Genomic DNA, 26,035 nt, shown 5'->3' on the forward strand with positions numbered 1-26,035 from the left:
AGAAAATAAAACTAAGGATACAGAAAACCTGAACACTACCAACTAGCTTGTTCTGATTGACATTTTTATAGCACTTTACCAGCAGACTAAACATTCTTTTCAACTGCACATAAAACATTCACCAAGATACATCTTCTGGGCCATGAAACAAACCTCAACAAATTTAAAAGAATTTAAATCATACAAAATATGTTTTATGACTATAAAAGAATGAAAATATAAATAAAAACAGAAAGAGATCTGGAAAACACCCCAATACTTGGAAATAAAACACAACACTTCCAAATAACCCATGAGTCAAAGATGAAGTCCAAAAGGAAATTAGAGAAATATCTTGATTGAATAAAATTGAAATGTAGCAACCAGCCACCAAAAAAGCTCCCAATGTTCCTTGCCTTCTGTTTATTCATACTTTTGCGTCGTCCTCTTCTGCACTGTATCAAGGTTACTTTATGTGGTCAATAAGGCATGGCAGATGATGGTACATCACGTCCAAAATTAGGATTAAAAAAATTGGAAAACCCAGCGCTTCCATCTTGGGTGTGTGTTCTCTCTATTGCTTGGATCACTCACTCTGGGGGAAGCAGGCTATTATGTTGTCTGCAGCCCTACAGAGAGGCCCATGTACCAAGGAACTGAAAGTTCCAGCCAACAGCCAGTGAAGATCAGAGGCCAGCCAGCAACCCCATGAGTGATCATGGAAACAGATTCACTGGCCCCAGTAGAGCCTTTGGAATGACTGCAGCCCAGGCCAGCAGCTTGACTGCAACCTCGGGAGAGACTGCGGCAGAATCATCCAGCTACAGCAGTCCTGGATTCCTGATGCTCAAAACCTTTGAGTTGATAATACTTCTTTTTTTTAAACTGCTAAATTTGGGGATGATTTGCTACGCAGCAATAGATAACACATAGGGATTTTGGTATGGAACAGGGTGCCACTATCACAGCACTCTGAAATATGGGACTGGCAGTGGACTGGCCATAGACTTGGGAAGAGTGTACTCAAAGCCCAAAATGCCTTGAAAAAGCTCTTAATAGAAGCCTCGTGCCTTTGATAAGATTGCAGCCAGGGTATACAGGAAAGTCAGGTAAACACTACTGGGAACTGGGGAAAGAGGAATTCCTGTTATGCTGTGGCAGTTTAGCAACCCTGTTGCCTGTGGTAAAGTGGAAAGCAGAAAACGTGCCCAATGAGTTGGGATCTGGCTAAGGATATTTCCAAATCAAGTGTTGAAGGGGCCACCTGGTGTCTTCTTGCTCCTTATAGTAAAACGCAAGAGGGGAGAGAGAAACTAAAGCAGTAGTTCTCAAATGAGAGTGATGGCGCCTGGGGCGGGGAGGCGGGGAGGGGAGGAGCGCGGGTGTGTGTGTGTGTGTGTGTGTGTGTGTAGGGACATTTGGCAATGTCTGGAGACATTTCTGGTTGTCAAAACTGGAGAGGGGACTTCCCTGGCCGGTCCAGTGGTTAAGACTCCGTGGTTCCAATTCAGGGTTAGATCCCTGGTCAGGGAACTAAGATCCCACATGCTGCATGGCAAGGCCAAAAAAAAAAAAAAATCTGGAGAGGTTGCTACTGGCATCTAATTAGTAGAGGCCAGGGATGCTGCTAAACATTTTATAATGCGCAAGACAAAACCCTCTTACCACCCACCACCTCCCTCTCCACGAAAAAGAATTATCCTGCCTGAAATGTCAGTAGTGCTGAGGTGGAGAAATCCTGAACTAAGAGGAAGGACTGTTAACTATGAAGGAGCCAGGACTTCACGGTAGAAAATTCTCACTCTCTCTAAATGGCAAATGATAGTAAAGTTAAAAAAATGGTTTCCTAAATTGAAAAAAGAGGGGATATATGTATATGTAGAGCTGATTCGTTTTGCTGTACAGTAGAAACTAACACAACATTGTAAAGCAACTCTACTCCAATAAAAATTAATTAAAAAAAAAAAGGTTTCCTAGCAAAGCTCAAATCCAGAGCATTACCAGAAGAACATGGTCCGAGAATGTGACTATCAAATCTTTTGTTTGCATCTCAGGAAGATTCAAGACAATGCATTAGAGTAGTCTTCAGTCAGATAAAAGACCTCTAAAGAAATGATGGGTGTGCCTCACAGATCCTTTGAATCAAGCAAGAAGGATTCTAGAAAGCTTAAGGGTGTTGCCCCTTAGCCAATTCAGCAGAAGCCTAATAGAGAAAAGGGCTTATCTCAGAGAAATTTGGGGCATGGCTTTTGTCTAATAGTGTGGATCTGAATAAGATTCAGAGTGACCCACAAGTTCTTAAAAGGATTCTATATCCAGAAACATCTCCACTTGGACTTAGAGGGATAAAGAGTGTATAACATGAAAAAAAGATTTTTAGTTCTGAACAAGATGGAGTAGATGCCTTCCTCTCTTTCCCTCCCACTAAGTGCAGCTTAACATGCTGGGCATTATATATATATATATATAAAACAAACGTAAACATAGTTGGCAGACCAGCTAGGAACCCGAGAACACAAATGACACAGCAGTGAGTCCCTGGGTTTTCTTTTTGCTAGGGGTCTGGAGAAGCCAAACAGGCACAGACAAAAATCCCCCCCATGAAAAGCCTGTTCTCTCTTGTCAAAGGACTGGGAAAGAGGCACCCTAGCAAGACAGAAATCTTTTGACATGAAGTGCCCCCTCCAGCAAAATACTAGAGGAAAAACCTCACTCCCAGTCTTTGTCTCGTGGTAACAAGGCACCTCTCCCTCTCACCTCCAGATGGCGTTATGTGAGAGGAGGCGGAATGGGGAGCCTGGGCTTCATCACTGCCCAGCAGTAACAAGTACCCCTCCCCACAGTTTCCATGATGTCAGTGGAGGCCATGTGGGGAGGCAGGCTGCCCTCCCCACCCAACAGTAAGGAGGCACCGCTCCCTCCCCTCAATGTAAAGGTGGCCAAGTGTGGAGCCTGGAGGCCCACCTCCGCCCAGCAGTAATGAGGCAACCAACCTTCCAACCCTCCCCTCCCCCTACAGGGTGGTGCCAGTGGGGGCCATGTGGGCAGCCTGGACTTTCTGCACGCCCACCTGGTGGTAAAGAGTTGGTGCCCCTATCTCACTGGCCCAGGACAGTAGAGGCCTACCAATACAGAAGAGTTAAATGAGATCCAGAGTCTCACCACATAATTTCTGAAATATCCAGGTCATAAATGAAAATAATTCACCATACCAAGAACCAGGAAAATCTGAACTTGGACAAGTAAAGACAATCAACAGATGCTAGTGGATCACAGTGCTGTTGGAATTACCTGACAGGGATTTAAAAACAGTCATTATAAAAATGCTTCATCAAGCAATTGCAGGACTTCCCTGGTGGCACAGTGGTTAAGAGTCCACCTGCCAATTCAGGGGACACGGGTTCAAGCCCTGGTCCGGGAAGATCCCACATGCTGCAGAGCAGCTTAGCCCGTGCACCACAACTACTGAGCCTGCGCTCTAGAGCCCGCGAGCCACAACTACTGAAGCCTGTGAGCCTAGATCCCGTGCTCCGCAACAAGAGAAGACACCGCAATGAGAAGCCTGCGCACTGCAACGAAGAGTAGCCCCCGCTCGCCGCAACTAGAGAAAGCCCGCGCACGGCAACAAAGACCCAACGCAGCCAAAAATAAATAAATAATAAATTTATTTATTTAAAACAAAAAAAAAAACAAGCAATTGCAAACTTTTTGAAATACTGGATTGGCCAAAAAGATGTTATGGAAAAACACAAATGAACTTTTTGGCCAACCCAATAAATGAAAAAATAAAAATCTCAGGGAAGCAAATAGAAGATACAAAGAAGAACCACATAGAAATATTAGAACTGAAGAAAAAGTAACTGTACTGGGTCGAATAGTGTCCTCCAAAAATTCATGACTACCTAACACCACAGATTGTGACCTTATTTGGAAATAGGGTCTTTGCAGATGTAATTAGTTAAGGTGAGGTTGTACTGGATTAGGGTGGGCACTCAGTCCAATAACTGGTATCTTTATAAGAAGACACACAGGCGAAAACACCATGTGAAGATGGTGGCAGATATCAGAATGATAGATCTCAAGCCAAGGAATGCCAAGGATCGCTGGCAATCACCAAACACTAGGAAAGAGGCATGGAACAGATTCTCCCTTGGAGATTCCAGAAGGAACCAACACCTTGATTTTTGGACTTTTGGCTTCCAGTACTGTGTGAAAATAAAATTCTGTTGTTTTAAGCCATCAAGTTTCTGGTAATTTGTTACAGCAACCCTATGAAACTTACACAAATTAGTTTAAATTTTTTAATTTTTAATTTAAAATTTTAAAAAAAAACCCTCACTGGATAGGCTCAATAGAAGAATGAAAATAACATATGAAAGGATTGGTGAATTTGAAGATAGAACAGTAGAAATTACCCAATCTGAAAAACAAGGAAAATTAGATTTTAAAGAAGAAGGAAGGAAGGAAAGAAGGGAGGGAGGGAGGAAGGGAGAAAGGAAGGACAGAGCCTCAGCAACCTGTGAGACAATAACAAAAGATTTAACATTTGTGTCACTGGAGTCTCAAGTGGAGGGAAAAGAAGTGGAACTGAAAAAGCATTCAAAGAAATAATGGCTGAAATTTCCCCAAATTTAACAAAGACCTACACCCCCTCCCTATTTTTGAATTCTCCCTTTTGAAAAGATCAATAAAATTGACAAACCTCTGACAATATTGACAAAGAAAAAAGAAGAGAGAGAGTGACCTAAACTCTCAATATCATGAGTGCAACAGAAGATATCCCTACAGACTCTGCAGATGTTGTAAAGATAATAAGGGACCAATAGGAACAATTCTACACACATAAATTCGACAACTTAGATGAAAAGGACCAATTCCTCAAAAAGTACAAACTGCCAAAATTCATCCAACATGAAATAATTTAAATAACTCTATAACTATTACAGAAATTGAATTTGTAGTTAATTAAAAACAAAACACCAAAATAACACAAAATTCTTGAAAAAGAAATCCCCAGGCCCAGATAGTTTCACTGGAGAAACCTACACAACATTTTTAGAAGAATTAATACCAATTTTATACAATCTTTTTCAGAAAATGGAATAGGAGGGAACACTTTTCCACTTATTTTATAAAGCTAGTATTACCTTGATACCAAAACCAGACAAAGACAGTACTGAAATAAAACAAAACACAATAGACACATTTCATCTAAGTTAACAGATTTGAGGGCATAGAGTTATTCACGATGTTCCTTTATTATCCTTTAGATGTCCCTGAGATCAGTGGTGATGGCCCCTCTTAAATTTCTTTTTTTAAATATTTATTTAAAAAATAAATAAAATAAAATAAAAAATTTATTTAAAATAAAAATAAAATTTAAAAAAATTCTTTTAAAAAAATATATTTATTTATTTATTTATTTGACTGCGTCGGGTCTTAGTTGCCGCACTCAGGATGTTCGCTGCCATGTGCGCTGGCTCTAGAGCGCACTGGCTTAGTTGCCCCGTGGCACGTGGGATCTTAGTTCCCTGACCAGGAATCGAACCTGGGTCCCCTGCATTGGAAGGTGTATTCTTAACCACTGGGGCACCAGGGAACTCCCTTAAATTTCTAATATTGGTAATTTATGTCTTCTTTTTTTTCTTGGTTAGTCTGGCCAGAGGTCTGTCAATTTTATTTATTTTTCCAAAGGATCCGTTTTTGGTTTCATTGATTTTCTCTATTGTTTTCCTATTTTCAATTTCATTGACTTCTCCTCTAATTTTTATTACTTCTTTTATTTTGCTTGCTTTAGGCTTAAATTGCTCTTCTTTCTCTAGTTTTATAAGGTGAAAGCTTAGATTGATTTCTGATCTTTCTTCTTTTCTAATATACGCATTTAGTGCTATCAATTTCCCTCTAAGCACTGTTTTCACTGCATCCCACAAATTTTGATAAGCTGTATGTTCATATTGTTCAAAATATTTTTAAATTTATCTTGAGATTTCTTTTGATCCATGTGTTACTTAGTAGTGTGTTGTTTAATCTCCAAATATCTTAGAATTTCCAGCTATCTGTTATTGGTCTCTAGTTTGTTTCCATTTTGGCTTGAGAATACACTTTGTATGATTCCTACTTTTAAAAATCTGATCAGGTAGGCTTTATGGCCCAGAATGTGGTTTATCTTGAACGTTCCATATGAGCTTGAAAAGAATGGGTATTCTGCTGTTCTTGGATGAAGTATTCTATAAATTTTATAGAATTTTATAGTATAAAAGCCAATTAGATCAAGTTGACTGATGGTGGTGTTCAACTATATCCTCACTGATTTTCTGCCTGCTTGATTTACCAAGTATTGAAAGAGTGGTGTTGAAGTCTCCAACTGTAATAGTGGATTTATCTATTTCTCTATGGCGTTCCACCAGTTTTTTGGGGTGTTTTTTAAAAAATATTTATTTATTTATTTATTTATCTGCACCGGGTCTTAGTTGCGGCTCGCGGGATCTTCATTGCCACGTGCAGATCTTCATTGCAGCATGCGGGATCTTTTAGTTGCAGCATGAGAAATCTTGGTTGTGGCATGTGCGATCTAGTTCCCTGACCAGGGATCAAACCTGGGCTCTCTGCATTGGGAGCACGGAGTCAGCCACTGGACCACCAGGGAAGTCCCCGGAGTTCCACCAGTTTTTACCTCACATATTTTGACACTCTGTTGTTAGGGACACACACATTAAAGATTGTTTGTCTTCATGGAGAATGGACTCCTTTATTATTATTTAATGCCCTTCAGCACCGATAATGTTCCTTGTTCTGAAGTCTGCTTTCTCTGAAATTAAGATAGCTACTCCAGCTTTTTTTTTTTTTTTTGATTGGTGTTAGTATGGCACATCTTTCTCCATCCCTTTGCTTTTAAACTATCTGTGTCTTTTTATTTAAAGTGGTATTTTTTTAAAGACAGTATATAGTTGGGTCTTATTTTTTTTATCTACTCTGACAGCCTCAGTCCTTCAATATTTAATATTTAGGCCAGTCACAAAGTGATTACTGATATAATTAGTATAAACATCTACCATGTTTATAACTTTTCTATTTGTTGTACTTGTTCTTTGTTTCTTTTTCTTTCTTTCCCTTTTTCTGCTTCTTTTGTTTTAATTAAGCATTTTATAAAATTCTATTTTCCTCTCCTTCCTTAGCTTATAAATTGTACTTCTTTTTAAAAATTTTTAGCTGTTTCCCTAGTCTGTAGCATATGTTTACAACTAATTTAAGTTCACTCTCAAACTATACCAGTTCAAGGGTAGTACAGGTACCATATAAAAGGACCTATATCCATCATAAAAATAGACATAAAAATCTTCAACAAAATATGAGCAAATTGAGTCTAGCAAACATAAAAAGAATTAAACACCAAAACCAAGTGAGGTTTATTCAGAGATGCAAGCCTAGTTCAATATTCAAGTCAGTTAATGTAATCAACCATAATAATTAACAAAAGAAAAAAATCACAGGATCATATCAACTGATGCAGAAAAATCATAAAATTCAGTGGCTATTCATGATAAAAACTCAACAAACTAAGAATAGAGGGTAACTTTGAACTTGATAAAGACCACCTAGAGAAAACCTACAGCTAACATCATACTTAATGGTGAAAGATAAGATGTTTTCCCCTTAGCATCAAGAACAAGGCAAGGATGTCTGCTCTCACCACTTTTATTCAAAATGGTACTGGAAGTCATAGCCAGAACAATAAAATAAGAAAAGGAAATTAAAGGTATACAGATGTGGGAAGAAAATATTTGCAAGTCACACATCTTACAAAGGACTCGTATCTAGAATATATAAAGAACTCTCAAAACTCAACAGTAAAAAAACAAACAATCCAATTAGAAAATGAGCAAAAGATATGAACAGATATTTCACCAAAGAGGATATAGAGATGGCAAATAAACACATTAAAATATGCTCAACATCAATAGCCAGTAGGGAAATGCAAATTAAAAGCATGATGAGATATCACTACACATCTATTTTATACCATTTAATTAAAAATTAGTGACCATACTAAAAGCAGGTCAGGATGCAAAGAAGCTAGATCAGTCAAACATTGCTGGTGGAATGTAAAATGATATAGTCACTCTGGAAAATAGTTCGGCGGTTTCTTAGAAAACTAAACATATACTTACCATATAATCTAGCAATCATACTCCTTGGCATTGATTACAGAGAAATTAAAACTATGTCCATGTTAAACCTGACCATGAGTGTTCATGTCAGCTTTATTTGTAATAGCCCTAAATGAGAAACAACCCACATGTTCTTCAGTGGGTGAATGGTTAAACAAATTGTGGTACATCCATACTGTGGAATAATACTCGGCAAAAAAGCAACAAATAATTGATACACACAACTGGATGGATATCAAGGGCATTATTCTAAGTACAAAAAAAGCCAAGCTTGCAATGTTACATACTGTATGATTTCATATATATAACATTCCTGAAATAATAAAAATATAGAAATGGAGATGGGGGACTTCCCTGGTGGCTCAGTGGTTAAGAACCCGCCTGCCAATGCAGGGGACACGGGTTCAAGCCCTGGCCCGGGAAGATCCCACATGCCTCAGAGCAACTAAGCCCGTGCGCCACAACTACTGAGCCTGCGCTCTAGAGCCCATGTGCCACAACTACTGAAGCCCGCACGCCTAGAGCCCGTGCTCCGCAACAAGAGAAGCCACTGCATGTGAAGCCCGTGCACTGCAACGAAGAGTAGCCCCCGCTCGCCGCAACTAGAGAAAGCCCGCGCGTAGCAATGAAGACCCAACACAACCAAAATAAATAAATAAAATAAATAAATTTTTTTAAAAAAATAAAAAAAGAGAGATATTTGTACACCCATGTTCATAGCAGCATTATTCACAGTAGCCAAAAAGGCGGAAGCAACCCAAGTGCCCACCAGTGGATGAGTAGATAAACAAAATATGGTCTATACGTACAACAGAATATTATTCAGCCTTAAAGGAAGGGAATTCTGCTATAACATGATGAACCTTGAGGACATTATGCTAAGTGAAATAAGCCATCACAGCAAGACAAATATTGTATGATTCCATTCACATGAGGTCCCTAGAGCAGTCAAATTCATAGAGACAGAAGGTAGAAGGGTGGTTGCCAGGGCTGAGGGGGAGTAGGGAATGGGGAGTTGTTATTTAGTATTGAGTTTCAGTTTTGCAAGATGAAAAGAGTTCTGGAGATGGATGGTGGTGATGGTTACACAACAATGTGAATGTACTGAACACTACTGAACTGCCCACTTAAAATGTTTAAGATGGTAAATTTTGTTACGTGTATTTACCACAACTGAGAAAAACAGAGTGGTGGTTTCTCACTCAAGTGCCTTGGATTTGGTCCAAAAGGCTGACCAGCTGTGTGTCCTTGGGTGTCGCTATTCCCATAAATGGTTATTCCTGTGTAAACGGAAGAGACAAACAAGACAGAATATGGGAATTTGCTTTAGGAGCCATTGCTGGGGTACAATGTCTGGTCAGGGAGAATGCCCTGCCCCCTTGGGGATGAACTCCCTAAGCTTCCAAAGGGAGGGAAGTGAGTGACGATGAAAAGAACAGACTAGAACAGAACGGCGGAGGCGCTGGGCCAGCCCCTGGAGCTCAATCAAGCCCCGTTGCCTCGGTTGCTGGAACGCTCCCAGGATGCTCTGACCCTCAGGACAAACTCCAAGCCCCTCAGCGTGTGATCGAGCCCTTAGCAGTCTGTGTTTCGCTCACTCTTCCAGGTTTGGTCACTGCCACTCTGGGCTCCTACTTTCCACTCCAGCACATACACCAGTTCATAATTCCCTCCCACACCTGTACTTTTAAAATCCCGTCTTTTGAGAGTGTCCTGCCCACCCCACAGCCCTCTGCCTGGAGACCATACTTCTCCTTTGTTCCTCATCACCATCTCTGTGAAGACTTCCCTGGCCTCCACACACTGCTCCTCTGTGTTCCAGCAGCGCCCGCCCCCCAACCCTTATCATAGGTAATGCCATTTATTTCACTTTTTCACGAAATACTTAGTGGGTACCTATTGTCAGTCAGGCACTATTCTAGGCTCTGAGGGGTTAGCAATGAAGAGAACAGCCAAAAGTCCCTGCCCTTGAGGAACCCATATTCCAGAAGGACCTCTCCCCTGGGCCTGTGTGCCATCCTCAGTGGGGAGCGCCCAGCGGGGCCCCAGCCCTTGGTGCCCAGGTGCTGTGTGGCGGGGATAGATGACCCTGATGCAGCCCACCAGAGTCCAGCAGGGTCCAGGAAGAGCTGAAATCGCGCAGGGAGAGGGAAGCAGAGGAGACACGGAGAGTGCTGAGGCAGACAGAGGGAGGGGGCGGGGGTGTGCTCTGTGCCTTCCTTCCCAAGTCACCTCCTCGGTTTCTTCCCTGGTCCACAGTGTGTTTTACCACCCGCTTATCTTTGCCCTAATAATAAAGGGCATGTACATGTAAGAAGCTGTTCAGTAGTCTGGTCTTGGTCCATCACCCCTAAAAGGCAGAGCTAAGCACCCCAGATGCACGCACACCCCTCCGCCCTGGTATGGTGTGGATTTGGTTCCCACACTGGGTTAGGTACCAGACTGGCTGACTGAGTGAGGTAGTGCCCGAGAAGCTCTATCTCACAAGCTCTTCTGATTATTCAGATGCAGCCAGCTGGGCAGATTACTCAGAGCAGCCTGAGCTGTTAAAATCTCCCATGATCTGTCCCCAGCCCTTCACCACGACTCCGCCTCCGCCCTCATCTCCTGACGCCACTCCTTCCCCCCTTCCCTCACCTCCTCCAGGTCTCTCCTCAAATCTCATCTTGTCGGTGAAATGGTCCCATTCCATCCTTTTTAATACAGCAAAGCTTCTACCTTTGTTCTCCCTTTCCGGCCCACACTGTTTACTTTTCTCCACACACTTACTCCCATCCAACATTAACAGAAGCATGCTGGAACCAACTCTGAGGGCTTACAAAAGCCTATGACGTTTTTAGGAACTTGGTTGGCTGGTTGTTAAGCAATGCCATCATTAAAAATTAAAGTATACCAACTTCATTAAGTTAATGATATTAAAAACAAAGGTGAGGGGCTTCCCTGGTGGCAAAGTGGTTAAGAATCCACCTGCCAATGCAGGGGACACGGGTTCGAGCCCTGGTCCGGGAAGATCCCACATACCACAGAGCAACTAAGCCCGTGCACCGCAACTACTGAGCCCACGTGCCACAACTACCAAAGCCCAAGCACCTAGAGCCCGTGCTCCACAACAAGAGAAGCCACCGCAATGAGAAGCCCACGCACTGCAATGAAGAGTAGCCCCCGCTCACCGCAACTAGAGAAAGCCTGCATGCAGCAACGAAGACCCAACCCAGCCAAAAATAAATAAATAAAAAATAAATTTTAAAAAAATAAAAGATAAAAGCAAAGGCGAAAAATGCTCAAACTCATCACTTTCTAATTTTTACTACCTTTTGCTATTATCTATGATCTTGAGAATCTTTACAGCTGTAGAAATATGGTAGAAATATATAATATATAATGGCATGCTACTGTGCATTTCTGTTCAACACTGCATTCAGTGACATCACACTGGTAGCTTGAAATCAGCCCTGGTAGGAGTATTTACACCACAGAAATAGGTAAGTGTGATAAATCAGGTTTTGATTTACTGTTCTGTTGACTGTCTAGACCAGCAGTTGGCCACGGGCCAAATCCAGCCCACCATTTCTGTAAATAAACTTTATTGCAATACAGCCAGGCCCACTCATTTCCATATCTGTGGCTGCTTTCACATCCCAAGAGCAGTTGAGTAGATGCAACTACATGGCCAGCAAAGTCTAACACATTTACTATCTTGCTCCTTACAGAAGAAACTTGCCGACCCCCGGTCTAGCCTTAAGAAAGTAATGGAGGAAATGTTAATAATGTAGATTAAATGTAAATGTGTCCTGTCTATAGCTGCTACAGGCAGATCTCATTTTTTTTCGCTTTACTGCGCTTCACAGATAGTGCGGTATTTACAAATTGAAGGTTTGTGGAAACCCTAGTTGAACAAGTCCATAGGCGCCATTTTTTCAACAGCATTTGCTTGCTTCGTGTCACTGTGTCACATTTTGGTAATTTTCACAATATTTCAAACTTTTTCACTATTATACTTGTTATGGTGATCTGTGACCTTTGATGTTGCTACTACGACTTCCTGAAGGCTCAGATGATGATTATTGTTTTTTAGCAATTAAGTATTTTTAAATTAAGGTATGTACATTTTTTTAGACATAATGCTATTATTGCACACTTAATAGACTACAGTATAGTGTAAACATAACTTTCATATGCACTGGGAAACCAAAAGATTCAGGTAACTCACTGTATTGCAGTGGTCTGGAACCGAACCTGCCATATCTCTGAGGTATGCCTGTACATTGTAAATAGTCACACACACGCAAAAAAAGCTGAGCAAATATACTCCCGCTTTTGAAAACTGTGATCTAGTACAGCAAATAAGTCGATCAGGTCATTGAGAAATGAGTTGAATTCCAACATCTTTGTTCTTTCACTTTTTCACTTTCTTACATCAACATTCATGTTGGAACTACACTTGTTCATCAGTTACAACCATAGGTTGACTATGGATGCAAGAGTTAGGCAAAATTCAAGAAAAGTATACTGTAAGAATAAACTGGCTATACCGAATTCACAATAAAGAGTATTGTAGAATTTTATTAGATTTCTTTCAGTAAAATTTATGATAAACACACATTCACACACACATATACACACTTTGTTTCAGAGAGCCCCTTGTTAAACCTTTACAAGCACACACACTCTCCACTAGAATGTAAGTTCCTTGATGGTAGGAATTGGTTTTTTTTTATTCCAGCGCTTTAGAACACACCTAACACATAGCAGATACACAGTCAACATATGTGACATGAATGAACAGATGAGCATAGTTGGGAACCCACGTTTCATGGGTTGATGGTCAGACCTTATGTTTCCAGCTCCAACATTATCCAGCTGTGTGGATAAATTATTTAATTTCTTTGAACCCTGGCTTCTTTATTAAAAAAAAAAAAAAAAAAAGACGGGGGGATCTTCCTACCTCACAGGGAGGTGGTGACAATATACGCCTCTGCCTGGCACCTACTAGGCTTCTCCACACACAGGAGTTTCCTCCTCACCCTCCACCCCTGCCACCCACATACTCCTTGGAGACTCAGCCCTGCCACTGTCACACATTTCAGTGATGTCACAGCCCCCTCCCTGGGAGCCCCAGCACAATCATCCTGGTGCCCAGCCTGAGCGCTGGCTGAGCTGAGAGGGGCAGGGGGCAGGCAGTGCCTGGTACCAGTCTCACTCCAGCTGTCTCTGAGGCCTCACAGCTCCAGCACGAGTCCACCAGCAAAGAAGAGGCCCAAGAATAGAGTGGTTTCCAAGGTTGGATTTGGGACTAGACCCAGTGGGGGTCTCAACAAAGAGTCCAACCATGCCCAGGATGGGGGCCTTCCAGCCTGGGGGGAAGAGGGAGAGGTGAAGGGTGAAGGGGGGCCAGGAGAGTTAGAATGGGCTCCCTGTTTCTACCCCCAAACCAAGGTGACAAAACTCCCAGTCTAGGGTTGGTCACACCAAGCCCAGCCCAATGGGGAGGCATTATGGAGGCGTTCGGGGGATTCCTACTGTGTTAGCATTCCCTCTCGCTCTCTCTCTCTCTCCCTCTCTCTCTCTCTCTCTCTCCCTCTCTCTCTCTCTGTCAGATGCAAGATGAGGAAGCACAGGACAAGATACAGCAGCCTGTCAGCAAAGTAATTGTGCGGAACCGACTTAAAGCGGTGAGAGGTGCCCCATTCCGGTGTCTGCTTAGGAGAGCCTGAGCCCCCATGCAGTGCTGCTCCTGGCTGCCAGGCCGAGTGACCCGGAAGGAGTCACCTGGCCCTGCCCTGAGCTGAGCTGAGCCAAAGTCCGGGGGGCGGGGTGGGACGCTATCCCAGGAAAGCTGAAGCTTCCGTTTTTCTGGCTCCTCGCCCCTGGCAGGTGCTAAAAAACTTGTCGCTCTTGAAGCTGCTCAAGAGCTCGAACCCTCGGACCCAACAGCTGCATAACCTGGCCAGAAGGTGTTGGAATTCACTGCTCAGAGTTCCGAAGATGCTCGGGGTCTCCTCCGGGTGAGCATGGCCCGCCCATGGCCCCTAACACGGGCCCGATAGCCACCTTTGCTAGGAACAGGCACTGTGCTACGGCATTTCGAAACCTGCATTTTGACTAGGCTCTGCGAGAAAGGTAGTTATTTATTAGCCCTATTTTACCGATGACGAGCTGAGGCTTAGGAGATGTTGTAACTCATCCCGTTAACTGGACTGGGAAGTGGCGGAGCTAGGATTGGAAGCCGTTCCCGTCTGATATCAGAGCTGCTGTCATCACCCTGGCCATCCTCATCCAACCACGGGACTAACCACCACCTGGTGCTCTGAGCAAGAGGGGCCACCCCTTCTGCCTCTCCCAAGTCAACACCGCGCAGAGATTCACCTGCAAACTAGTCATCCTGCTGAGGCTCCGTTTCCTCACAAGTCACATCAGGATGCTAAGAAAGCTGACATGAGGCACCTGCTAAGTGCAAAGCATTTTCCCACTTAGTTTATTCTTCACAAAAATCCTATTAGGTAGACGGAATTATCCCAGTTTTACACATGAGGAAACTAAGGCTCTGACAGGTTACCTTTCCTGCCCCAAATCACACAAATGGTAAGGGGCAGAAGCAAATTTGAACCCCAGTTTGTCTCCAAAGCCTGTGCTCTCCAAGCCGCTCTGCCACTTCCCTGCCTCCTGCTTTGCAGGACTGTTGTGAGGGTCCTGGGCCTGACACCCAGTGGGCACCCAATCTGCGGTGGCCATTATTAACCTCAGTATTGTCATTATCCTGAGCCTGAGGCCTCTCTCTCTCTACACACACTCAGCTAGGACGGGGGCTGCCACATTGCAGGGGACTCAGTCTACGACAGGCACCCCTGGGGAAAGTCTCCTAACACCTCTAGTTAACTCCACCCCTCTGCCTCCTCCCTCTGAGTTGGCCTCCTAGATGCAGGCGCTCAGGAAACACTGAGCCAGAAGGGTCAGGATCATCTAGTCCCAGAGATTTCCAACCCTTTTTAAAGCAGCAGAGCCTCTCTTCAAATTTCTGTCCCCAAGCCCCAACTGCGTTGTTGGAGGGAAGCTATCCTGCCCCTCACCCTGCCCCTCCAGGGGTGGGGGGACTGGTCATTTGAGATACTTTCTAAGATTTCTTGGAACACAATTTGAAAAAAAAAAACAAAACAGAAAACAAAACCCTGGACCAGTCCACTCCATCTATTGAAATCCAAAGAGGCAGAACCCTAACCTAGTGGCCGATGCAGGCAATATATATTTCTAGGTGGCCTAACTACTAGCCATTGCCTTAGGCCTTTCCAACCTCTCACATCCCTTCTGGCGGTACTTATCACCACATCCCCTGCCCCCAGGAACAAGACCTCTGAGTGGTAGAGAAGCTTCTTTTGAGGCTCTCTCTAGCTTTCCTAACAGGCTCCCTGAGCTGACTGCAGAACAGCCGTCTCGGGGCTAGCTGGAGGACCAGGGCCTTGGTCTTGCTCTGCTGACTGCCGTTCCTCTCCCTGCCAGGTACGACGACGTCTGGGATAAAGCAGAACAAAATAAAAAAGATCTTCAGGAGGCTGGGTGTCCCAGCAAGAAACTGGACTCCAAGAAATCAGAGCCCCTAAGGGAGTCTGAGGAGTCAAGGCCCAAGGCGGCACCGGGGGAGAGGCACACGGCACAGACAGCAGGGTCACAGAGGGAGGAGCAGATGCAGCCTGAGGTCCCCGTGACATCAAAGGGTCATGGCCTGCCCACTGACCCTGGAGCCCAGGAGGGGCAATCACCCACTGGGGACCCCCGAGTCGTCTTCCTGAAGACCCGCCAGTACAGAACTCCCATGAAGGACATGAAGCAGCTGGAAACAGCAGACCAGTGTATCTGGTTTGAGGGGCTGCCCACACGAGTCCACCTCCCAGGGCCCCGGGTGATGTGCAGATCATCCGCCCTGCGCTGGGTCAAGCGCCGCTGCACCCGCCTCTGCTCCGCATCACTTGAGCTGCCAATGGTCCGTCCATACAAGGTGTGACAATGCCACTGCCAGGCTAGGGTGAGACACAAGCCCCAAGCCAGGCCCTGAGCTGGGCCCAGAGTCAGAGGGCTTAGGATCCAGAGTCTTGGGGGCTGTGGCTGGCAGTGCTGGGAGGCCCTGCCTTCATGCCCAGAGAGGGAAGCCCAGAGAGGCGGAAGCCATTGACCAAGTCCACACAGCAGGGCAGTGGCCAGGCTGGGCCCTCTCAGGACCCAAGTAGGGGCTCTGGGGAAGGAGGGCACTGGGAGTGGGGTTCTGAGGTGGGTCATCCACTGCTTGGAGGCCTCAGGAGGGGCCATCTGCTATGGCTCAGAATCTCACAGAAGTCTGAGTAAGTGAGTTTAGGGATTTCCAAATGTGGGGCTAAGGGGAGGGGGCGTGGTCAAGTAAGGCTCTTCTGCATCTCATCCCCTCTTAGATAAACTCTCCATGTTTTATTTATTCATGCCTCAAATAAGACCTACTCTGAACAAAATTTCCTTAGCAAAAGAAAAAGAAGAAGAAATACTCCAGCCCCTCCACTGAGGTCCCAAGAAAGGAAGGGGGTGATGGGCCTGCGGGTCCAGCTGAATGGGAAGCTGCCCCTTCAGCAAACCGGGCATCTCCAATCCGCCAGACACCGCAGCGCCCTGGTCCCTGAGCCCTCTCTCTGGACGCCAGCGCCCTCTGGGGGCGGTCTTAGCTCCTAACTGACGCTGAGGTCTCTGCTCGCAGGTGCGACCTTGGATGGGAGCCAGAGGTGTGCGGAGAGGGCAGAGATTGCGCAACCATCTGAACGGGAGGGATGGGCGGGAAAATTCGCGAGTCTACAAATAAAATCTCCCATATGGCGCTGAAGAATACTGCCGCTGGCTCTGCCTCTTTATCTGGGGCTGGAAAGGATGGAGGAAAGAGGCCCTCCGCGGAGGTAGGGTGGGGGAGTGGGGGGAGAGTGTGAATCACGACTTCAGGTTAATTCCACCCCATCCCCAGGTCCCTACGGTCAGTGTAGAAGCCGTAACAAAGAAGCAAGCGGGCTGCTCCCCTCCCCCGCCTCTGCAAGCTGGCCTCCTGAGCGGTGGCGCTCCATGAAGTCATAGAAGGGGAGCGTTGGTTGTGCGCTTCCTGGGTGCCAGGTGCCTCACAATGGCCCTGCAGGCCAAGGAGAGGAGGAAACCACGGCGGCGCTGAGAAGGGAAGGGCTTGCGCAGGCTCACGCCGCTGGGAAGTGGCACAGCAAGAACTCTAATCTAGGTCTCCTGGCTGCTCCCCGTTCCATTTCCCGAAGAAGGGGAAGGTGCAACGCAGCATCCAGCCCGTCACGCACGTGCATTGCGCGCTGATGATCACGGCTCCGGTGTCAATAAATGCCAGCCGGAAATGTGAAATGTGCCCCGCCTGGGTCACGGAAAGCACCGAGTCAGGCAGGGAATCGGTACTTCGTCCTGCTGCTCCCGTGTGACAAAGCACGTCCATCCTCCAACCCTAAGTCCGGTCGGGGTCACCCTCTGTCGGTAGGAGCCACAGGGCCCTGAATATGCAGGTGGGGAGAGGAAAACAGAGGGGGCCCAGGCTTTCTCTGGACGAACACTATGATCCTGATCCTCCGTATTCCCCTGGAGACAGGCTGTGTGCAGCGGGCGCCCTCGGGAGAGCAGCAGAGCCATCGGGGGGCGCAGAGCCCTCCACCCTCACTCCCAGGGAGCCAGGGCAATGATGGAGATCCTCAGATCGGGAGGGAGAGAGAAGGATGAGAAAGGCTCCCGCGAAGGCGGCCGGCTCGCACCCCTCCTCTCCACTGGGGCTCAGCACCGTGACTGAGCATCCGCCAGGCGGCCGCCAGCGGAAACCGGGCCGCGAGAACAGCCTGAGCGGGGCCTGGCGCTGGACCGCTCTGCACCGCACTGCTCAGCCTCGGAATGGCGACCTAACGCCCCCGCAGCGCGCTCCCTACCTGCGGCCACCCAGGCGCGGCGCTCCCGTCCGGAGCATCCTGCCCAGCCCCTCCGCGCAAACTCCACTCCCATAACCTTCACTTCAAGCTGTCTTCCCGCTAAGCTTGCAATCCAGCCCATTTCCTGGGTAGTCTCCATTTCGGTTCCCTTGCTGGGCATCATCAATCACATCAACCTTCTATTCGATCTTTCCTCCCAAGCACCTTCCGTCCCATCAACCTTCAAGTAAACTTCTGTCCAGCGTGCTCTATCAGCGGGCGATTAGGGCAGCGCGCTCCCAAACAAAAAACCAAACCCTGTGTGTGTGTGGCGGGGGGGGGGGGGGGGGGGGGCATGCACTAGTCTTCATGGGAACCTTCCCCGGGGAGCCCCAAATGGGGGCCCGAATGGCCTGAGCCTAGGCGAGATTGGCAACTCCTGCTTTGCCCAATTGGGAGCCAGAGCTGGGCCCCAGCTGCCCACGGGCAATGCCATCAAGTGAGCAGACAGAAGCCTGTGTGCCTAGGCTGGGACCCAGCGTGGCCGGGGTGCCGCTGGGGAAGCAAGGATGCAGGCCTCATGCGTGTGAATGACTCCCAGCAGTGCACTCCTTCCAGCCTTATCCCTTCAACCTGCCGGCATTTGGGCTCAGGCAACCTGCCTCCCATAATCCCAGAACTAGGGTCTCCCCACTACCATTCTCCCAGTGTTTAACCACTTCAACCTGAGGCCCCTCTTCAGGTCTCAGTCAGATCCTGATTTGGGCAGGATGCTGCAACCCGTCATCTCAGGGATAAGAGACCGCAGGAGAAACGGCTCCCTAACAGTTAACTGGGGGAAAATCTTTAATGTTTGAATTTTAACAAGTCACATGACCTCTCGGAGCCTATTCCACCTGTTTATTAAAAGAGGGATACTAATAGCCATTCCAGAGGGCTTTGGGCAAATCAGGCTTGACGTAGTTGAAACCAGTTTGTGGGACGTTGAACGTTCGGCCTTTTTTCCAGGGCTCCTTGCTGTAATAAAGCCAGTACTTGCCCTGTTTCTCACTTATGAGCAGCGCCTAACTGCCCACCTTTAGGGAACTAGCTGCTTGTTTAAAAAGCCAATCTTATGTTCACATTCACAAAATAGCATCTGCATCCCGGAGGCTGTCCCTCTCCCAATCTGGGCCATGTACCACTTAAACATGATTGGAATATGAATGGGGATGAGGTGGCTGAGGCAGACAGGCCTAGCTTCTTATGAGCTGTTTGATGCTGGGGAAAGCTGTTTACTCCTAAGCCTCAGTTTCATTGTCTGCAAAATGGGGAAAACGGTGGTGCCTATCTCATTGGATTAAGTTAGAAACATAAATCACTTTACAGTGCATGGCACATAGGAGCTCAATACTTGGTGGGTGTACCTAGGTCATGGGCAAGCCTGTCCCCCATCTAACAGCTGAGGCTTTGAAGAAAGATATCTCCTCTGTAAAACGGGAAGGGGGCGGTGGTCCCATAATTCTAACTGCTTAGATTCATGGATCACTTTTTTATACGTCAGGCACAGCACTAAGTGCTTTACATTATGACATCTCACTGAATCCTCACAAAAACTCAGGGGAGTTCAACCCAGGGAAGGTTAAGTAGCTTATCCAAGGTCTCACAGCTGGTAATGGGACTCCAGGACTTAACCTTGCACTCCATTGCAGCTCTCTAAAGCCTTCTAACATTGGACCCCGAGAATTCTCCCTGGCTTGGCCAGGTAGGCAGGTCAGGGATTAAAACTCTCAGCTCCCTCTACTCCCCTTGTTTCAATGTTGTTCCACCATCCTTTGCTGCTTTCCTACAGAAAACCTCAAGCAGGCAGTAGCTTCTAATTCCCTGTCCACAAAGAACCTCTCTTGTGCCCGGAACTGGCCTCTCCTCCCCCAGTCCCTGGGCTACAGGCTGACTGCCCCCAGGGACTGCGAAAAGGAAGCTACCCTGATCTGGGAGTTGCTGAAGAGAGTCTAAGGCTCTGCTTCCAGGGGAACCTAACCTGTTTGAGCCGTGCCTCACATAAGACTCACGGGGACCTGGAGCTTCCCGCCTCACTGGTGCCTGCTGGCTGCCATTCTGGCCCCCATTTGGCTCTGATCTGGACAGGCCTGCCTAGAACTAGGGGTTAGAGGCACCCTCTGAGCTAGATATCCCTTTCTCCTTTCCCGTCCATCTTGCGGGTTATAAACCATTCTGAGCACCGGCTATGCACTAGTCTCCACTTGTCTCTCCAAATGGCCCGAGTTCAGGTAGTGGACGGGATGGGGCGGGGGGCGGAGGGGGTCTAGACGTCAGACCCCTAGAAAGTCAAGAGCTATACCAACTCAGTGGTAGGGTGGAGGTAATTTTCTGATCTAGGTACTTTCCTTTATCCTTTGGAAATAAAAATATTTCCAACATTCCTATGTTCACTTGGAAATCTGTGGCCATATTTAATGTGCTGCCTATCAGTTTTTCTTGGAAAGCAAGTAATATTTATAAAGCTTTTTACATCCTTAGTATTTAAAACAATACAGTAGGATGAGAAAGTATGATTATAAGGTGCAGATTGTTTAACCAATAAGAACTTAAACATCTTTAACTATTAATGTCTTCAGAATTAGTTTATTAATGTCACTACCGGAACCCAAATCCTGGCTCTGCCTGCCAGCTCCTAACGTGTAACCTTGGGCAAGTTCCTTACAGTTTCCTCATCTGTAAGATACAGATGATGCTATTTCCTACTTCAGAGGGTTGTTGTGAAGATTAAGTGAGCAAGGAGATGTAGAGCACTAGTCTACTGCTGGGCATCTCTTTATGAAGCACTCAGTGGATGTTATTTATTACTTCCGTTGCCCAGTCCTCTCTGGAACTTGCCTCCAGACACTGCTTTGTCACTTTAGAATTCATAAAAATCTCAGGAAACTCACATATTTTTGACCCCCAACTGTCATTCAGCTTAGTCATGATATTATTAAAAAACAAAAAAACCCCACCTTGGCTCCCCTGACCTTTGGCAGTTTTCATAAATCCAACTGACACTCAAGGGGCAGAGATCCGTCATTGAAGATGTGCAGAAGGACGGCACCAGCCTTTGTGGGAAACTCCCAAAGAGGTGTGCCAACACAGCTGGAGCTACCACCGCCAGAGCTGGCCACAGGAGGCTGCGGCCACATGATGTGAGCGCTCTGAGGCTTTCCTCAAAATAAAGTTAGTCACCTGCCTTTAGAGTCTGGGGTGTCTGGGGGGAAATCCATCCACCCAGGGGAAGCCATTTCAGCTGGTCATACCTCCTGGACCCCACAGCCAGGATTAGAATCCCATTAACAACCTTCCTCCAAGCTTGGCTAGAGTGCCCTGAGTTACTGAGGTGCCTCACCCGAGCATTTTCCCAGCCTCTGCCCAGGCACGTTCACTCTTAAACCTTCATCCTGTCGGCCTCAACTTCCTATTCTGCAGGGCTGGGAGCCAGGAGGCTAGAAAGGCTTCCTGGGGAGATGGCAGAAGTTCCCAAGTGTGTAGCCCTAACACTGAAAGCTGAACACTGCCAGCTTTCTCAGGCAGGCTCTGGAGGACCCAAAGGGGAGCAGCAATGGTTTCCAGGCAGAAATGGGTCTAGACCAGTGCATTCCACTGGGCACGTTCAGAAGTCCCTGGCAAATGGGAAAGGTACCCTGAGAGTCATGGCAGTTCACCCAAGGCGTGGCGGAGAAGGCCGCAGGCGGGGGTGGGACACAGGTGTCCCCGGCACTTAAGTGTTTTAACCAGTTGGAGGAATACTCGGGTTCAGGAAAAAAAGAAGGTGGCCTAATCATTCTTTATAGCTCCTGGCTATAAAGAATGTTGGGCTATGCTGATCTCTCCCAGTCCCGAGCACAGCATTACAAAATAAGCACAGGCAGAACCGTGGAAAATACTGTATTTATGTACACAGGAAGGGCAGCTGTAAGCCCCTCACGGAGGACACTCCACCCCAAAGAAAAATCTTAGTAGCAGATTCCTATCTCCCTCGGCACTATCAAGTGCACCTCAAGCTGGAAGGCTGGGCTTCCTGTGTCTGGGCGCCCACTGTACCCTTCCCACTGTGTAATTCCAAACAAGGCAGGAAAAGGGAACTATTGCCAGAACGGAGGTCCAGTGGGAGCTGGGATGCCCGGTCATTCCTAGAGAACAGGCAGTGACTCTAGTTCGAGGGTTAGATGGGGAGTGACGCTAAGATCCTTCTCTGGGTCCTACGGCCTGCTATGTTGAAAGCTGGCAGCAGGGTGGAGACCCAGTAGAGAGAACCGGAAGAAAGTCAGTCACGGGTTCATTGGTGTCCACACACGTGTGTGTTGCAGGACACAGGTTGTGCGTTTTCTTTCTGCTTGATGCCTCCACCTGCGGTCCTCTCCCTGACAGCAGCCTGCTACTTTGCGCCTACATCTCTTTCTGTGGCTCTGGATCCAGAAACCAAGTGTTGCTCCAAACAGAATGGCTGCAGTTCAGCAGCATGGCAAAGCTAACAGCTGTCCCAGGGAGGTAAGACAGATGGCTAGAAGAGTGGTTCACTGTGATCAGATATCCTTGATTATTATTATTTTTTCCTTTTTAAAATAACAGGCTGGTGACAGGTATGGTGGCTCAAGAGTGACATGGTTCTGATTCTGTTATTACCCTGAAAGAGGTCCCCCTTGCCGACCTCCCAGATACCAAGGCTTCAGTGGACAGAGGCCGCTCTTGCAGCTGTGATCCTGCCTGCTACCTGCCTTCTTGACGGGGCCTCACTCTCTCTCCCACACCAACAGAGACTTCACATTTCCCGGGTTCCTCTCAGGCCTGGGCTGGACCTCATCTGGACAGTTGGAGCAGCCCAAGGTGTCAAGTGCCCAGCTGGGTGTCCAAAGGACCCGACTCTAGACACTGGACTTCGGGGCTGAGTTGAGGGGGATCTCCTTGAGCTCCGACCGCATGCACAGGTACTCCCCGATGACAGCCATGAGTGCAATGCACACGGCCTGGACCAGCCACCAGGTCAGCGCCGAGGGGAAACGGGAGCTGTAGAACCAGCAGCCCAGGAGGTGAAAGAAATGGACAGTGACAGTGAAATCCAGACACTGCTTCCCTCGCCGGATGAAGTACAGCAAGCCCAGGGCACTGTGGGGAGAGGACAGCAGTGAGTTGTCACTGGGTTGTCCTGGCCTTAGATTAGGTTATTTGGGGGAGCAGGGACAATCAGGATGACAGCATAGTGGTCAGAAGCAAGCGAGAGAAGTGGGAGGCAGGGGTTACATTATCAGATGCCCAGAGGAACCTGGCAGGTGATGCTGAGAGTGGATCAGGCTGGGGAGAAGGAAAAAGTACGAGCTTGATGATCAATGCAGCTGCCACTCAAAGGGATCCTAGAGATTGGTCGGGATTGTGGCAGCATGAAGCATACATGTTTCATCTAAAGTGGGGCCTGCAGCTAGGCAAGTCACCATGCTAGAATGTTGGCCTGGAATCAATCGATCATCCCATTTTTTAAGAGAAGCCAGAAATCTGTATTTTTAACGTAAAATATCCTGATTTTCAACTAAGTGAAAAAAGTCTTAAACACCCTGCATGGGTTGACAAGTGTGTAAGCCAAAAAGAACATATCTGGGAGCCAAATTCAGGTCAAAGTCACCCCACCAGTTTTCAACCTCCAGTGTAAGGTCAAGAACAGTAATGTGAAAGGCATCGTTCTAAGTACGTCCTGTGAATTAACTCATGTAACCCTTACCACTATGAGGTGGGTAATATTATTAGCCTGATTTTACTGATGAGGAAACTGGGGCTTAGACAGATTAACCTGTCCACAGTCACTAGACTAGTGGTAAAGCTGAGAGTCAAAGCCAAGTGAGTCGGCTTCCAGAGCCTAAGCTCTTAATCACTTCCCTAAACCACCTCTCAGTCAAAGCCCTCAGGGTACAGATGAGGACCCAAGGCCTAGAGAGAAGGGAAGGAACTTGGCCAATGGCACATGGGCCAAGAATAGACTGACTCCCAGTCCAATCCTTTCCTCATCTGATTCCACATCAGGGAAGTGATCTGAGATGAAAGCTGTCCCAAGGCAGCATGCACAGAGTGACATAAGAGCTTTCCAGCTAAGTCAAAACAGCGATCAAAGAAACCCTATAGTGGAGCCAGTCCCAGAACTGGCCTCTGCCACCCATTTTAATCCACCACTGCCCAGGAACAAGTGCCAGCCTGTTTCATGTCCGAATTTAGTAAGTTAGTTCCAGTGCAAAGACCCCAAAAGCTGGATAGCAAAACTGGTGATACTCACCAGGTGAGGGCGTTGAGGACGAAGGACATCGTGGAGAGCCGGCCTGGAGGGGTGGAAAAGCCCAGGATCTGAGGGGGAATCACAAATGGAAATATGCTGGAGAAGTGACCTGGCAGAGCCCCAGGCTCCAGGACCCCAGCAGCCCCCCTCAGGAACAAACATCATTCCAGGACCACAGAAGCCAATAGGCCTCTTCATCTGTATGGCAGCCTATTTCCACCAAGCTGCTTTTACAGACATCCACCACTGTATCTCATCTGACCCCTCACAGCAGCTGGGAAGGGATCATTATCCTCATTTTACAAAGGAGGAATAAAAATTCAAAGAAGTTAAGTCACTTGCCCAAAGTGACAGGGTAAATAAACAGCAAAAGAGTTAGAACGGGGTTCAGCAAGGCTCCTAAGAAGGTACTACTAGGCACCTGGTGGGTGAGCGACCTCCACCACTGTCCATACGGTACTATCCAATACCAAACATCTGCACACTTTCAGCTTTCAAAGGCCTTGACATTCATTATCTCATATTATCCTCACAACAACCTCATAAAGTTGTTATTGTTGTTGTTGTTACCTCTGTTTGCATAATAACTTGCTTATTATTACCTCTTTTTGGATAATAACTTGCCCAAGGGCTACATAAAGAATAAGCAGTAGGAGGAAAGATTCCATCCCAGATCTCCTGGCTCCAAGAACTGTGCTTATTACCATATACCACAGCTGCCTCTCTGAAGCAAAACACCTCTCCACCCTCCCATTACACTTTATAAGGCACTTTCTTACTCCTAGGCCCCTCTGGCCCTCATAACATTTTGCTGAGGATTACTCTATTCCAGAAGAGGAAACAGGCTCAGAAAGATAAAGCAACTTGCCCAAAATCCCACAGCTGGTATGTTTCAGACTACATTGGACACTAAGCATTTCTGAATCCAAAGCCAGGCTCTTTGTACTGCAGTCCACGACCTCTATGCCAGCGGTCTCATGATTTTGCAGACAGGAAAACTGAGGTTCAGAGAGATGACAACACTCGCCCCAGGTCACACAACTAGTACATGGAACTTAGAGGCCTGACTCCAAAGTCCAGGAAGTTCCCATTATACTCCGTGAATGCTCTTTTATCCATCCCACCGTCCCCAATTTGGCACCCGAGAATCTGGGGCTCAGAGAAGTGAAGTCACTTTTTCAGTGTCAGAAAGGAGATGTATCAGGTTGCCTGGAACGCAGGCCCCTTCCTTTGTACTAATCTGCCTCCCTGTCATTCCACTTTATGGATAGGGCAGCCGAGGCTCAGAAAGGTGATATCCCTTTCCCAGGGCCACAAAGCGAGAAGGTGGCCCAGCCAGGTCTAGAGCCCAGTAGTGTCAGACCCCCCCGTGAGGCCGAGACGCCGCCCGCGCCGGCCCGGGGACCATACCTCGGCGTCGAACATCTGGTCCAGCGAGGGGCTGCTGCGCACCAGCCCGTCCACCAGCGCCAGCCACAGGCCCAGCGAGCCGTAATACACGGTCTGCATGAGGACGATCTGCGACAGGATCAGCAACGGGTCCCACACGTAGCTGCGGAACTGGCCCGCCATGCCGGCCCGCGGGGCCCGGCCGCCGCCCGGGCCTGGGTCAGCGCCACCGCCGCGCCATGGGCCCCGGGCCGCCCCGGCACCTGAGAGGACACACGCCGGGCCTCAGCCCGCCGGCC

At 47.2% G+C, this 26,035-nt stretch overlaps 2 protein-coding genes across 4 annotated transcripts in view; one reads left to right on the top strand and one right to left on the bottom strand.

Annotated features, from left to right (window-relative positions):
• The window catches only part of SYS1 (SYS1 golgi trafficking protein), a 33,491-nt gene that overhangs the window by 7,137 nt on the left and 319 nt on the right, over positions 1-26,035 (bottom strand). Inside the window, exons 2-4 of one of the 3 annotated variants that reach the window (XM_082359833.1) lie at positions 25,758-25,999; positions 24,348-24,415; positions 21,961-23,194 (exon numbers count right to left, since the gene is read on the bottom strand). In XM_082359833.1, coding sequence (XP_082215959.1) covers positions 22,954-23,194; positions 24,348-24,415; positions 25,758-25,919 — 471 coding nt within the window. In that variant the 5' untranslated portion in view covers positions 25,920-25,999 and the 3' untranslated portion in view covers positions 21,961-22,953. Of the gene's footprint in view, positions 1-21,960; positions 23,195-24,347; positions 24,416-25,757; positions 26,021-26,035 lie in introns of those variants that run through there. The other 2 variants (XM_082359834.1, XM_082359835.1) reach the window with 2 other exon arrangements.
• On the top strand, positions 2,743-16,950 carry TP53TG5 (TP53 target 5; the record flags this gene model as incomplete). Its single annotated transcript, XM_082362316.1, has 5 exons — positions 2,743-2,752; positions 13,294-13,427; positions 13,745-13,819; positions 14,022-14,152; positions 15,642-16,950. 5 exons carry the CDS (start codon positions 2,743-2,745, stop codon positions 16,141-16,143), a joined length of 852 nt encoding a protein of 283 aa, XP_082218442.1. The 3' UTR covers positions 16,144-16,950.

Source organism: Balaenoptera borealis (assembly GCF_965194805.1).
Source record: "Balaenoptera borealis genome assembly, chromosome: 16".
Taxonomy (NCBI): Eukaryota; Metazoa; Chordata; class Mammalia; order Artiodactyla; family Balaenopteridae; genus Balaenoptera; species Balaenoptera borealis.